Source organism: Ipomoea nil, unplaced genomic scaffold (genome assembly GCF_001879475.1).
Source record: "Ipomoea nil cultivar Tokyo-kokei standard unplaced genomic scaffold, Asagao_1.1 scaffold2821, whole genome shotgun sequence".
In the NCBI taxonomy this organism is placed as follows: Eukaryota; Viridiplantae; Streptophyta; class Magnoliopsida; order Solanales; family Convolvulaceae; genus Ipomoea; species Ipomoea nil.
In genome coordinates this window covers 1,285,280-1,301,356 of record NW_017619249.1, presented here as the reverse complement: position 1 = coordinate 1,301,356, position 16,077 = coordinate 1,285,280, and the positions used below count along the sequence as shown (strand labels likewise).

General features: G+C 37.0%; 1 protein-coding gene across 1 annotated transcript; it reads left to right on the top strand.

Annotated features, from left to right (window-relative positions):
* The first annotated feature begins 5,896 nt into the window (after nucleotides 1–5,896).
* LOC109158538 (glucomannan 4-beta-mannosyltransferase 2-like) lies at nucleotides 5,897–11,214 on the top strand. Its single transcript, XM_019306452.1, has 9 exons — nucleotides 5,897–6,402; nucleotides 6,659–6,757; nucleotides 7,108–7,360; nucleotides 8,870–8,980; nucleotides 9,419–9,555; nucleotides 9,634–9,747; nucleotides 9,965–10,164; nucleotides 10,351–10,548; nucleotides 10,653–11,214. The coding sequence occupies exons 1-9, from the start codon at nucleotides 6,064–6,066 to the stop codon at nucleotides 10,810–10,812; spliced, it is 1,611 nt and encodes a 536-aa protein (XP_019161997.1). The 5' UTR covers nucleotides 5,897–6,063; the 3' UTR covers nucleotides 10,813–11,214.
* The last annotated feature ends 4,863 nt before the right edge of the window (nucleotides 11,215–16,077 follow it).

Sequence of the window (16,077 nt, the reverse complement as noted above, 5' to 3'; positions counted from 1 at the left end):
AACAACATAAATAAAAACAGATCGAGATGCAATACGAGGACTTCCTATATTCCTAATGATATATATATATATATATATATATATATATATATATATATATAGTTGCAAATTAAACTTAAGAGTAAGATGTAAAGGCACATGTTATGGCTTGCCGACGAGGGTGAGAAAGGTTGTAATAATAGAAAGCACAGGTAAAGCTAGTTGTATTCCATTATTATATTTTTTGAGTTATGTAGTCATGTCAACATTATACTTTTAACTCATTGGACAAATACTTTTGTTTTAGCCTCACATGAAACTTGCCTTGCAGCTACTAATTAAACTTTTAGGTTTCCACAATTAGTGCTTCCATACATTTGTGTACTGTATATATTTTCTACGTTAATTTTCCCAAAATTATTTACTGCAAAGGTTGCATAAATTATATTTTATTAACATGACGGATTAGAATTTATCCAAATATACAAGATTTGGGTGAAATAGTAGTTTTATTTTTCCTTGATAGGTTTGATATGTGCAAATTTTCTTGTTAGATCAGTACTTTAACGAGATTTTATACTTTTGATTGTTTATCGTGTTTCGGATGAAATTGGTTACTTCTAGAAAGATAATTGTGTTGGTGTCAATTGGGCTAGACAAATCGGTGTAAGGAGGAGTCAAGTGCTAGTAAAAATAAATAAATTTTAAATAATTCATACTACATATAATCCTTAGCTAATGTGGGGTAATAATATATTAATATAATTCGGAGTTAATACCTCCAATGGTCCTCCGAGTATTAGAGTTTTATCCCGTTGTGGTCATTCGAGTTTTAAATGATCTCCAATGGTTCTCCATGTTTTAAAAAATATTCACATGTGGTCTTAATTTTTAAAAAATCCTGAGTTTAAATGACCACAAGACGTTCTAAAAGGACCATTGGAAGTTATTTAAAACTCAAATGACCACAACTGGTAAATTGTTAATACTCAGAGGACCATTGGAGATATTAACTCATATAATTCGCTATGTTTGAAAAGATCAATTTGTAATTTTTTTTTTATTATAAGGGGGTACCTTATATACACACTACTTTTGTCTCAAAAAAGGTTTGAACCTATCACCTCCTGCTTAGAGGAGTAACTAAGTACCAATAGACCACAAGCCACTTAGTAGATTAATTTGTAATTAATTTCTGTGATTTGGAGATTGACTTTACTTGAGTCATTGGTAAATTGAGTGGTATAAAAATGCACTCAGACCAAAAAAAAAAAAAAAAAAAAAAAAAAAAAAAAAAAAAAAACTTATAAGGGCCAGGGTTTGAAATTGTTTTTCATTGTAAGCAATAACAACATATTTTCCCATATTTTGTTATTTGTTAACAATATTCTCTATTACTGACTGGTTGTGTTAGCCAATTGTAAATTGTTGTAGTTATAAAATTAAGATTACTCTTCCTCGAATTCTATCTAAACCTTAAATATCATATCCAACTATCCAATCAAATCTCAATTTCTATGGTTCTTGTAATTCTTGACATTGATTTAATAAAATCAGATGCCTTAATTTTGATTGAAACATCAAACATGCACTAATTAGATTGAAGTTTTTAATAACGTTATGGATGGGATATTATATATTCCGAAATTTATCACAATTTTTGTACGGAGTTTGACTAAATTTAGTCTGCGGATTAAATATGTCCCAAATTGTCACATTAGTTGTTGGGTTAGAGAACAATTTGGCATGAATTTGAATCTAGTACATCCCCGTTCCCGGTTAATTTTTAAAGACCTTGTGATTAAGTGGTATAATTGTAATTCTTCCAAATTGGAGAACACAACTTCGAACCCCATTAAAGATAATGATTTTTTGTGTATTTCAATAAATTGTAACAGAGTCAGTAGTGATGTATAATACATGTTGACTCCCAAATTGGAGGACACAACGTCGAACCCCATTAGAGATATTAACTTTTTGTGCTTCAATAGATTGTAACAGAGTCAGTAGTGATTTATAATACATGTTGATGCACAGATTCAGCAGAGGTTTTGACCTATTAGTAAATGAAAGAGTACCTATGTAAACTATCATCCATATTTTTTTATTGAAAAAAGAAAATCGAAAAGCTATTAAAAAAATAAAATAGTAAACAAGATTAAATAAGCTCTTAAATTCGAATCTTGTGAAAAGACAAGTAATATAAAATAAAAAAGTTTACGGGAGTTTGATTCGTTTAAGTATGATATCGAGAGAGAGTTCTAACATAACACAATGTGTACGAGACCTGACCAAAACTTGGTTCGATTATAAAGAAGTGGTTTTGTTTGAGTTAAATCTATGTGGTTAAAAAAAAAAAAAAGATGGATTTACTAGTAGTATTACCTTTTTATTTTTTTTTTTGAAAACCAAACCACACAAAATTCATTAGCTAATCAAGTCATTACACAAAGCAATTGAAAGAAAAGACGAGTCGATATCACACCAAAAACGACTCCCAACAGCTAAACTAGCATCCCTAGCTAATAAGTGAGCCACAGTATTAGTCGAGCGCTTTACAAAACAAAGGGAAATATTTGAAAACATAGATAAACTCATAGTAATATCACGCAGGAGTAACTCATAAGGGGACAGATTTAAACGCGGCATATTTGTAAGAACCTGCAAACCTGTAAATAGATTCGTTAACTGGTAAAATTTGAATTATAAGAGGGACTACTGTTTTTTTCTCTCATCTTTGTACAAATCTTTTTCCTTGGGTTGTTCCAGGTTAGCTGTTTTCCTGTTTTCCAATATGGCTTCCTCCGACACTGAGATGCTATGAAAAGAATGTGCCGCTTTGACTATTGAGGATGGTGAGGAGGGACTAGTTGTGGGTTTGGATGACACTGACGTCTCCTCCATTGATCTGCGTTTTGCTGCTGTCGGTAAAAGGTGTTGTAAGATTATGAGAATGTAATATTATTTTGTGTTTAGTTAATATTGTATAGTGTCATATATTATAGTACCTTATCCACAAAAGGCGAAATCTTTTGTTTCAAGGGTCCTACACTTTGGCCCGACAAGATGGAGGAGTAAATTATGGTGAGTCTGCAACATCTCTTAAGTGAAAGGACTAGTGCTTGACGCTTATTAGGAGCGAAGGAGCCCACCAATTGTATAATCACATTACCTTCATTTTATCTTATTTTTTTTAAATGACAACAATATTGAATTATTACTCAAGATTATCATATAATCTAAACTATGATAAAATTAGAGTAAATACCAGCTAAGGTCCCTCGAGTTTGGTGGTTTCACCACCTTTAGTCCCTAACTTTTATAATTACCATCCGTGGTCCTCCGAGTTACGAAATGTGACCTGCTATCATCCTTCCGTTAATTCTTTCCGTCTCAGCCGTTAAAATCATGGGTAAATATGTCATTTGGCTTTTGTCTCCTCGACTCCTGCCGACGATGATAACCACCGCTCTCAAACTTCTTCCCCCACCACCAGTGGTCGGCGATGGCGACTTGCAATCAGGGAACGGAGAAATAGAGCGACGAACCTGGCTGCTGCAGCGTAGTCTACTGGTTTTGGAAGCAGTGATTACCCATTTAGAAACTGGATGCAAGAAATTAAATTAGAAAAAAAGAAACAAAACAAAACAAAAACTTTGGCTAAAGTTAAATCAATGCCCAAGAAATGCAGGGTAGCTTTTCAACAAGGTGGCTAAGGGGCGGTTGAAGGAGGTAGTTTGGAAATACTTTAAGCTTCGCCGCCTACGTGGATTTCTGCCACAGCCGCGGCGTGTACCACCGCGATTTGAAGCTAGAAAATCTTCTGCTAAACGAGATTTTGGGTTGAGTGTGCTGGCGGAGTCCTGCCGGTAGGAAGGGCTCCTCCACACCACGTGCAGCACGCCGGCGAATGCCGCGTCACAAGAAAATTAGCAAATTCCTGGTTCCAAAAGGGTTTCACCCAAATCCAACCCCAACCCAAACCCATAATCTCCAACGCCGATACCTAGAACGAAGAATCTCCAAGTACCATTTTTTACGATCACTCCACCCCGGACGCAGCGGGATCCTCGATGAAACCCACGTGCCTGAACACATTCGACATCATTTCTCTCTCCCCAAGCTTCGACCTCTCTGGTTTCTTCGACGTGGACACGAACAAGAAAACAGAGTCTCGGTTCACGACCAAGACATGAGGAAAATTACAGATGACCACGAATTCCATGAAAATTACAGAGTCTCCCCAAGCAGCCGACTTCCACCATCATCTCCAAGTTTGAGGAAATTGCAATTTTGGAGCACTTTCTGGTGCAGAAGAAAGACGGGATGGGTTGGTGAGGTTTTCGGCAATGGGTTCATTGGAAGGACATGGAAAATTATATATTTACCCATATTTTGACGGCTGAGACAGAGGGATGTAACGAAAGGATGGTAGTAGGTCACATTTCGTAACTCGGATGACCACGAATGGTAATTACAGAAGTTAGGGACTAAAGGTGGTGAAACCACCAAATTCGAGGGACCTTAGCTAGTATTTACTCATAAAATTATACTCCGTATAATATAATCATATTTACATTCCCTAATAATATTACATAACTTAAAAATAAGATTATTCTCCGTATAATTTTATCATATTTACATTACCCTAATAATATTACGTATTACATAACTTAAAAGTAAAGAAAAAAAAAAAAAAAAAAAAGAAAAAAGAAACTCATCATGAGACTCTTTCCATATCCGCATATGAAAATCATTACACAATAGTTATTACCTAACATATCATAGATAATTCTTTCGTTTTTTTTTTTAATGTTTAATTATTACATCGAGTTGCATTCAAAAAAAAAAAAAAAATTATTACATCGAGTTTTTAGACAAATTATTGTGTGGACCATGGTCCACACAATGTTATGTGGACCATAACATAAAGTACATTTTTAATATACTAAATGTACATTATTTTTGTACTGAATGTACATTATACCATATAATGTACATTCAGTACAAAAATAATGTACATCCCCTGAATACAATGTACATTATTTTTGTGTTTAATGTACATTATTTTTATACTGAATGTACATTATTTTATAGTATACAAAATATGGTCCATACAACTTGTATGGACCATGGTCCACACAATAATGATTGGAGTTTTTAACCCCCGGTTAAGGAGAACTCATAAGTCATAATAGCCATTATTCAAAATTGTGAACGGGGTAAATTTTATTCGATTTTTGTGTAATAGTTAGTAAATCACACAGAGAGATAATTCGCACTAAGAAGATTGTTTATGATGGCTCGACCTAGCAAAATGAAGTTAGCACGAATCGAACTCATGACCTTTAATACCAGAATCATGTTCCACTCACTCAGTTACCCATTTTGGTGAAAGTAAACTCTTGTTGTTAAGCTTCTGGTGGGGCCTTAATTCATAAATAGCAGATATTGGCCCTGTTTGGTAAAATAGTTAGGCTATCAGTCAATTTTGGCTTATTTGATCACTATTAACTTTTTGACTTGGTTAAAGAATCAATATTAATATTTGATTAATTAACTTTTTGTAACAGCTTAATGCTCAAAAATGCTAAAATTCAAAAAGCTGCTCAAAATAGCTTTTACAATAAGTTTTTTGAGAAAGTCATTTTGTATGTAATTAGCTATCCGCTAACAACTAATTTACCAAACACTTTTTTACAATTAGTTAAAATTAATCAAACCCTCATATCAGCTAACAACTATTTACCAAACACCCCTAATTTTAGCAGTGAGGGCAATATTATATTTTTGTTAGTGTTAGTGTTAAAGTAAATAAAAGTAGAGGGTTTAGGGGGAGAGTGAAAAAGGGTTAAAAGTAAGCAGTTATGGAAAGTGAGTAATGAGACCAAAAGACTCTCTACTATAAAACTCCCCCACTTCTCTCTCCCAATTACACACTCCACTCTCTCTTTCTCTCCCTCCACGATGCCGCAATTCTGCTGTATCTGAATTCCTCCTTCCTCTCCGCAGCTTAACCCTACGCATATATTCAACTAACAGAGCAGATCTGCTCCGATCAATTCTGCAACTCGCCGGAGAGGAATGGCGGAGGTTTCCGGCAACATTGTGGCGGCATCGATGCCGGAGACGCTCCGGGGGCCGGCAGCCGACATAGCGGCGCAGATGGGGCTGATGTGGGAACTCATCAAAGCGCCCCTCATTGTCCCTCTGTTAAGGTTATCCGTCTATGTCTGCCTCGCCATGTCGCTTATGTTGTTCTTCGAGCGGCTTTACATGGGGATTGTGATTATTCTGGTTAAGATTTTCTTTAAGAAACCGGATAAACGGTACAAATGGGAGGCAATGCGCGACGATTTGGAGTCCGGCAATGCCTCGTACCCTATGGTCCTCATCCAAATCCCCATGTTCAACGAGAAAGAGGTAATTTCATTATTTGTTTGTCTTGTCTGATTCTCCTTGGAAGGATTGATCGATAGATGTTACTGTTCCTAATTTTCTGCTAATCAATCCCTGTCCCTTTTTGTTAATCATGCCCTAATTACCCGACATGTGCTGATAAACCACACAATCTCCCTGATTTTCATGCTTTTGGCCAATTCAGAAAACGACACATACATTTTGCCTGCCTCGTTTCTTAGTCCCAATTGTTTAATGATGTTTCTGGACGGACCTACAGGTTTACAAGATCTCCATTGGAGCTGCATGTAACCTCTCCTGGCCGTCCGATCGAATTGTGATTCAAGTCCTTGATGATTCCACTGATCTTGTCATTAAGGTATACAACCAAACACTGTTCTGTTTTCCAATCACAGTTATTTATTTATTTATATTTTCTAATAAACATGATTAGCCCCCCCAATGCAATTCCAGATCTAGGCTTCATGATTACACTTAATCCCATAAATTCCAGCACAGATGGTGATTATTTTAAGGTTTTAATGTTGAATTCTATTCTATGTTGTTATAGCATTGATTAAGGATGCCTTCATTTTTATTCTACATATTAACTTACCAAAACCAATACGATTTCCCTACTTTTTTTCTAATTTCTATAATAAACATGGAACCCATAAATGGTTATTTTCCATAACATTTTGTAATTAATTTGTTTATTTATTTATATAGGATATGATTGAGAAAGAATGCATAAGATGGGCGAGCAAGGGCGTGAACATTAGGTACCAAATTCGGGAGACTAGAGGTGGATACAAGGCTGGAGCTCTAAAGGATGGGTTAAAACACGATTATGTTAAAGAATGTGAATACGTGGCAATTTTCGACGCCGATTTTCGCCCCGAGCCCGATTTTCTCCGCCGGGCAATCCCGTTCTTGGTTCACAATCCCAACATTGCCCTCGTTCAAGCTCGTTGGCGTTTCGGTAAGCACCCAATATATATATATATATATATATATATATACCATAATATAATTGGCACCAAACTAATCTTGTTATCTCTTTTTAAATGCTGTCCACTAAACTATTGAGTTAAGTCCGTGTGGGTTTAATCTCGTTATCTCGTTATTATTAATCTTCATAACCTTAATTCAAAGTGTCGGTGGGTGGTCTTCTTAGGCATGGTAACGCCGTAACAAATTTGTTACTCTGCCGTGTTTTTGCATGCAGTTGAAATTATTATTATTTAATTTATTCTACCTTTTTTATTTTTATTGTACTAGTTACTACTTCTTGGCATGGGGAATGGGGTCCACAGAAACTCCATCTGTCATGGATGGTGGGGACCACCTATGCAATGCCTGCCGTACATCACGGGTTTAGACTTTTTTTAGTCACCAAATCACACATTTAATCACTTTCTTTACTAGGAAAATGCTTGTCGATCGCAGAATTTCAATTGACAGTGACAAAATATTTTTTTTTAGAAAAGAACTAAATCAAAATTTATGAGGTCAAACGAAATTTCGGCTTAACTATGATATCATGGGACTAATACACAATAATATATTACTGTGAGTTATTGATACCTTTCGTGTGTCACTAACATTGTACCTTAAATGGCTTTCGTTGGAATCTTTTAATGTCACTCAAAATTGTTCAGTCACTTTCTTTGATGCGTATTCTTATTTGTAAATAATAATTTGATTTTTCTTATAAGTAATCGCAAGCGTGACTGGCGGGTCTATTTGACGCCGTTATCCCTTCATTAAGTTGAAAATGAGTGTGGGCGGTGGAGCATTAACCGCCGATTTAGCGTTAGATATATACGGGGCAGGTTTGTCATTTTGCTGAATGGGACAAGGGCAGAAGCGGGATGGTCTTGGTCTAAGCATGAGGGAGGGTAGAATTGTCATTTGGGGACGCCTCCACGTGCTGTTATCTTGTGTCAGAGCCACGTGGGCCTGCCTCCATCTGTCTGTCCCCTCTAGACTGACTTCGTCCCCAAATCTACAGTGTTCACCGACACTTAAGACCGACAGGGGTTTAATAGTAATTTACTAAAAAGTATAAGTAAAATTACAGAGAAAATTAAAAATGGCGGGGGTAATCTCCGGGTTGTTATGAAGACGTGGCAGTATTTTTTTTTTCTTTGGGAAAGTCACGTGATGTCTGATAAAGTAACAGCTCTTTCGTAAGCTTGTTTATGATTGGGGCCCTCTTTGTTTTCTTCTATTCTATTTCTCAACCCTTTATTTGAATATATTCTTATTTTACCCACAAAACTTTTTTCTTTGATACTCTTCTAAATGTCTAATATAATGTTACTTTACTCTTCTAAAAAAAAAAGTGAAGTTATTACCATTATGAGAATATGAGAATATTCTAAGGTGTGAGAGCACCTTATTTTATTTTTTGAAAAAGGAAAGTTTTGTAGTTTATTCTCTTGTGTTTGTCTTTTATTGAGTATTATTATTATTAACTTTTTTACAGTGAATTCTGATGAGTGTTTGCTGACAAGAATGCAAGAGATGTCATTGGACTACCATTTTACAGTGGAGCAGGAAGTGGGTTCATCAACTCATGCATTCTTTGGATTCAATGGTAAGTGAAAAGTATATTATTATTACTGCTAGCTGTAATTTAAAAATAATTTCTTACTACATGTAATTAATGCTTGCAAGAATCATGGGATAGTCACATTCTCCTTTGATAATCCAAGTTAAAAATGACAATGTGGGTCAGGTCTAGCTCGATCATGTGTTATAATACTTGCCAGATAGACGATAGATTAGATAGTGTTAGGCCAGGCCACCTCTCCGTATTGGTTGGCAATCAAAAATGTTTTGCATTAGGTCGGCCTACTTGACATTACTAATCTAAGCTGATCATCTTAACTTTATTTTAATGGATAAAAGTGTTCATGATACATATGTGAAAGTAGCTAAGATTATTGAAGTCGAATACATATTTGATCGATTAATTGAAGCTTGAGACTTATTATACTCTTTATTAACACGTGATGGAACAATTTTATGTTAGGGACTGGTGGTGTGTGGAGGATTGGTGCCATCAATGAGGCTGGTGGGTGGAAAGACAGAACAACCGTTGAGGATATGGATCTTGCTGTCCGAGCTAGTCTTAAGGGCTGGAAATTCGTCTACCTCGGAGACCTCCAGGTATTCATTCGATGAAAATGGCTTTCTAAAACTAGTAGTGTTACTCATAATTAACGTTAATGTTTGTCTTAATCCAAGGTTAAAAGCGAGCTACCTAGTACTTTCAAGGCCTTCCGTTTCCAGCAACATCGCTGGTCTTGCGGTCCTGCCAATTTGTTCAGAAAAATGGTCATGGAAATCGTCAGAAACAAGGTCAGCTCATCACTCTGTACCATCATATCGCAATATATTTAATTTACTGTACTGTATTTTTTTAGCATTGGGTTAAACCATGTCTTGTGTGACTAGCTGGCAAAGAACACATAAAATCAACAAGGCTCCCGCTAAGAGTTGAACTTGTAACTTCACCTTCTGGTACTGAAAAAGTGACAGAAAAATGACACAATTTGGTTTTGTTTGATGGGTGCAGAGAGTGAATGTATGGAAAAAGTTCTACGTGATCTACAGCTTCTTCTTCGTTAGGAAAATCATAGCTCACATGGTCACGTTCTTCTTCTACTGTGTCGTTCTTCCCTTGACCATTTTGGTGCCCGAAGTCGAAGTCCCAAAGTGGGGAGCAATTTACATTCCATGCATCATCACCACTCTCAACTCTGTTGGCACACCCAGGTAACATCCAATCTTAGTTAGTGGTGTCAAAGTAGATGCTGCCTGGGCAGCTTAACTGGTCACAAAAGTAAAATTTGTCACAAAAAAGGATCAAGTCTCACTACAGTGAGCAAAAGTCTAGCCTCTGTTGATCAGTTAAGTCACCATAGCTAATAGAAATGCTTCTCTAATGGGGTTATTTTTCAGGTCGATTCATTTGTTATTTTACTGGATTCTGTTCGAGAATGTGATGTCCTTCCACCGAACCAAGGCCACCTTCATCGGGCTGCTTGAATTCAGAAGAGCCAACGAGTGGGTTGTCACCGAAAAACTGGGAGATGCTCTCAAGAACAAATCAACCGCCAAACCCGTAGCCAGGAAGACAAAGTCATTCTTCGGAGACAGGTAAACCATCCGCCTTAAACCCTCACAACATATCATATGAGATTCCTTGCTTGCTTTTCCCTGGATGCCCATCCAACATCCTAGTTACACTTACTATGTCTTAGGATCCTGCCACAAGAGTTGGGGTTCGCCGTCTTCCTCTTCTTCTGCGGCTGCTACGATTTCCTGTACGGGAAGAACCAGTACTTCATATACCTCTTCCTGCAAGTCATAACCTTCACCATTGCCGGATTTGGCTACATCGGCACCATAGTCCCATCCTAGTCGTCCATCCCCATATATGTCCCAGGATGCATGTTTTGTGGTCTCTACACAAATGTATGTACATCATATAAGTGCGATGATCTGTTGAGGACAAACATTGAAGGGAGGGGAAGACAGCTCAGCTGAGCTCCACAGAAATGTAAGATAAAGAATTGGTCTTCTTGTGAGTTTATTATTATACTACAGTCAGTCAGGGGAAGGAAGGTTGAAGGAAGAAGTTGCAGACAGATTAGCTGAAATTATTGCAGACAGATGGATAGAATATTATTGTGTTCTTTTAAACCTTTTATTAGAGTGTTTTTGTTGTGTGAGATTTATGTCAAGTCAATTGTTTGTTTAATTTAGTTTTATCAGGAAAAAAAAAACATTTGTAATTCAGGGTTTTTCACTCTACTAGCTCTACAGTATTTTTTTTTTCCAATTTTTTAAATTATATATTGTACCAATACTCTTTCAATATATAAGAGTAAGTTAAGAAAAAAAATGAAGACACTCTTGACAATTGCAATATGCCCTTTGGTTGTTTTTTATTTTTTATTTTTTATTTTATATATCATGTTGTGTAATCAATTAATATAGTTGATGTGCCAAACACTTTATGATCACATAATCAAATTACTCTTTGATCTACAACAAATGGAGAAAGTATATTGAACAGATACTACCTTATAATAGCGTCGATAATACTAAAAAAAAAAATTGATGAGGTTTTGAACCTATTTACCAACTTCTCCCCATGTCTTTGATATATGATTATGACTTTAGGTACCATTCATTTCAATCTAAAGGCAGCATTAATGATACTCAAATGATTGTTTTTTTTTTTTTTTTTTTAACCACCAGAAATAAATATATTAAACCAAAGTGTTCATACAAATGATACTCAATGATTTTTTTTTTTAAACCAGCAGAAATAAATATATTAAACCAAAGTGTTCATACAAATGAAAGATGAAATAATATGAGGAACAATTTCAAACACTCAATCATCTCGTTTCTAAGGTTTGATAAAGCCTCCCGTGCCAAAATATGAGGTGCCATATTTCTTTTGCGCTGCATGCAACTGATTGAAACAAGCTGATTCAAGCACGTAAGGAAGTCAGTAACGAAAGGGGTAATGTTTTCACCGCGTTCATTACCACCTGAGCATCATTTTCAACAATAACCCCGACACTTTTAAAAATAGGAAAAATCATGAGAAGGACTAAAAGTGTCCAAAAAATAATAGTCTGGGATGTTAAATGGCAAAAACGATAGTCTGAGATTAAATTTGAAATTGTCACCAAAGACAAGGGACCTCTGGTGGAATTAACTCCCTTATTAAATAGTGTTTCAACTAATAATGTGCTTGTGTTGTATTTCTGTGTGCCTGTATGAGTGTATAGAAGTATGGAACTATGGAAGCATTCTAGCTGTCTTCCTGGCTGAAAAGTGCGGTGTCTCAATCGCTTGGCCCATTTTACATAGCTGCCAATTGAGCTAATAACTCAACTCAATATTACCTCAGGTATGAGGTATCAATAAGAGTATAAGAATTTAAGTTTGCAAATTGCAATCGATGCTAACTAGTATATCAATTACCTCTCTCTTTATCTTTACGTTTGTTTTTGTAATAGTATAATTGTGCGTTTATTAAATTCTTAAAGTATTTACTAACTTAAAATTTTAAGTTTTCAATGATGATGTTTTCACCATGTTCTCTGAAATCTGGGATTGGGTTTGGTATGTTGCCATGTAGTGTGGTATTGTTATAATTCACGGGCAATATGCCCCCAATCGTAACATGATATGAAAAAATAAGCATTCTGATTCTGAGCACCCTTTATCCCTTTAAGTTAACTAACTAGTTTAACTACCAAAATTAACAAATTTTGTACTATGATTTATTTTTTATAAAAAACAAACTATCTGAAAAAAAGTCGGAAATTTGACGGGTTCACATTTGCTAATATCCGACGGGTTTTCAATTAAATTTACACGGATTGGGGCTATAAATGTGACACCCCGAAATCCAAATTCGGTTAAGGGATTAATTAAGTAATTAATCCTATTTCGATTTGTAATTTAATTCCTTAAAATCCTGAAAATTCAATAGTCAGGGACTAGTAATTGACTCGTCAACCCCAAAGTCAAAGTTGTACCTTAAGCTTTATAGGGAGTTCCCTTGTTCCCTTACATTTCCTTATGTTAGTAAGGACATTCTTGACCTTTCACTTGGTGTTAGTATTGTAACCTAACCTAGTAGACCACCTTCATTCTTTCCTTACACTTTCTAAAAATCTAGCTCCACCTTCTCTCTAAAAAGGTAGATAGCTTTCCTTCCAAGCCAAGATTTAAGCCTTGCCAAAACTTCAAGAGTTGTTCCCAAGATTCAACCTTTCATATATTTGGGCATCTAGGAGGGTAAGATCTAAGTTCATCTTGTGTTTTTAGTATTATCTAAGGTGTCTTTTCTTAAAGATAGGATCTTTATGATCTTTTGGTATGTTCTTGAAGTGGGTTTGGAAGGTGAGCTTTGTGAGGAGCTTGTTGAGGTGTAAAGTGAAGTCTTTAGTCTTCAAGAGGTAACACATGCTCTACAAAATCTATTTTGCTTACCTATATGAATATTTCTTGGATTCTACATGTGTTTTGCAATGAAATGTGAGTGTTGATGCATGATCTTGTGAAAATGCATATCTAGAGCTTGTGTTTAGGGTTCTTGTATGCCATTGCTTGGCTATTCCTTTGATTCAAGTTACTTTGTTGTATTTGGTGAGTTTTGGCATATTTTGGACTTGAATTTGAGTTTGGAGATGAAAATCCGCGAAGTGTTTTGTTGTGGTACAAGGGCGTACCCGCGGGCGGAACGGCGGGTAGGAGGCCCATCCGCCGCCCACCCGTGGGGTACATATTGTGGAAAGGCTTGTACCTGCGGGCAGGACCACGGGTAGGGGCCTACCCGTGGGCCCACCCGCGGGGTACGTATTGTGGTTGTTGGGGGATTTGCTCCCCGTGATTCTTTTGACTCGGTATTTGGTCTTTTGACTTCCCGTTGTCCTTTTGTGGAACTATTTGAGTGTCTTCTTGATGTTTCGTATGTCTAGAACTATATGGTAAGAATCCATGTAGGTTTTGGTGTCTTGAATCGTGCTAAGTGTTCAACATTGTGTTTCGTTGAACTGTGAAGAGTCTTGTGTGTTCTTCGAAACTACGTTTGGTTTACCCGTTTGATAAGCATGCTAGTTCGGTGTTTAAATGCTAGCGTGTGTGTTGTTTGTACCTTCTTATGGGTTGATGATAACTTGTGTTATTCATCGTTGTTGTTGTTGGACTGTGATCCATTCCTTGATTGAGTATGGTTTCATATCTTCGTTATGATCTGTTGATTGATTCCTGTTGTGGTGTGATGCGTGTGTGGCTTTACCTGGATTGCACGATTAGTGGTATGGGACACTAGTCACCAAGGTATTGCAGTGGTCCTCGTGGTGGCCATGATGTGATTATGGAGTTGTGACCTTTTTGTAAGGTTCACATATTTCTTGGGTGGCATGTGTTGCCGTGTGTGTGATCGGTACCCTCGTGTACTATGAAATCGGTGGTTCTGTTGGAGATCTGTTGGAGAGGGGACGACGGTCCTCGGAGGAAAAAGGTTGGACTTGGTGTACAGGTGTCCTGGAGGTAAAGGTTGGAACTGGATATAAGGTTGGGGGTAGCCATAAGGTTGGAACCGAGCATAAGGAAGGCATATCAACTCGTGATAGGTGATGTCACGAGGGCTTGTGTAGCCGTTGTTGTGAGTTCTCTTCTTGTGACGTGTGTAGTCACAAAGACATGTGTTGCCTAGGCATGTGTTGCCGTTGGTCTTGTCTTTATCCTTTTGAGTTGTTGTTGTCCTTGTGGTCTTGGGATGTGTTCCTGTGTTCTTGTTGAGAGTGTTAAGTCTTGTGTTGACGATTACTCTTGATTTTTGACTTATATATATGTATTCTGTTTCGAAAATGGCTTTACAAACGTATATCTTATCTATGTATGATATTTCACATGTATTGGTGGGTTACCAGCATTATTCGCTGACCGGGCGTCGTCCCATGTTTATTGTGTTCTTTCAGGTGATGTCTAGACGAGTGCGCGGTCTAGTGCTTGCTAGTATAGCTTCTACCTTACGTTTTGTGGCCTGTGAGCCAGCTTAGATGTAGAACAATGAGACATTTGGTTTAGATTTAAACATTGCAGATGTTGCCTGTGCGTTCCAGCTTAGACCTTGTATTCCAGTTTATTTATATCTATCTATCTTTCAGTCTTCTGCTGTGTTAGCTATTTGGTTTAGTTATCTGCATGTTTAAGGTTTTAAAATGGCACGTTTTTAGGGGGTGTTATAATAAAATAATTAAAAAAAAACCGTTCAGATATTACTTCTGTGCCCACTCGATCCGCTCAAACCTGTTCGATGCTTTCCCCTGCCCCCAACCCTCCTCTGCTGCATCAACATTCATCTTTAACCAACCCCTATCCTAGGTGGTTTCTGCCAACTTATCACGAACTCAGGATCTTTGGTCCACCTTGTTGGGTACATTTAAGAGGCATTTATTGAGTTTGTCTCATCCTCCTTGTCCCACATTGCTTGGCTAACCCATCTTTACTTACCTTTTATACTCCAACCCTTTTCACAAGGTTTGAAGTGTTATGGAGAGAGAATAAAGAGAGATCTTGCGCGTGTCGCCGTCGCCGCCCGCACGGTGTGGTCAAAGTTTTGCATTCCCATTATATTTTCTACCCCACTATGTTCATAACATATGAACGTGCGTACAAACTCCCCTTTCTTCTCCTTTTTTTGTCGCAATTCTTCATGGCTGGAAAGGAAGGGACGGTTATAGCTTGTAGTATATAACACATCCTTCCCACTTCACTGAAGATACACGCATGAGTTATTCTGTTGCCTGAGTTCATATAAACATCTGTGAGTCCTGTCGGGAGCATGCGATACCTTGATTGCAAATGCCTTTAAGGTAGTGTTTACGAACACGTCACAGATATAATCCTCCAATTCTGCTACTTACAATCCAGCCACATTAAAACAGTAGCCACACATACTACTACAATCCAGCCACATTAAAACAGTAGCCACACATACTACGACATTGTTGCTTTCCTGTCCAAGGTTCTGTTCTTTCATACGTCGGCATAACACACCTCTGATCACCATGCTTCTTTGCTTCTCTCCAACAATCTAAGAACAGCTTTGCACTTCTCAGAATATCACCCTAGGATCTAGTTATTTTGTTC

Bases quoted from the DNA above. Each gene is read 5' to 3' on its own strand.
- LOC109158538 (XM_019306452.1), top strand. From the start codon at position 6,064: ATGGCGGAGGTTTCCGGCAACATTGTGGCGGCATCGATGCCGGAGACG. The intron at 6,403-6,658 runs GTAATTTCATTA...ACGGACCTACAG, and splicing joins CCATGTTCAACGAGAAAGAG to GTTTACAAGATCTCCATTGG. The intron at 10,549-10,652 runs GTAAACCATCCG...ACTATGTCTTAG, and splicing joins AAGTCATTCTTCGGAGACAG to GATCCTGCCACAAGAGTTGG.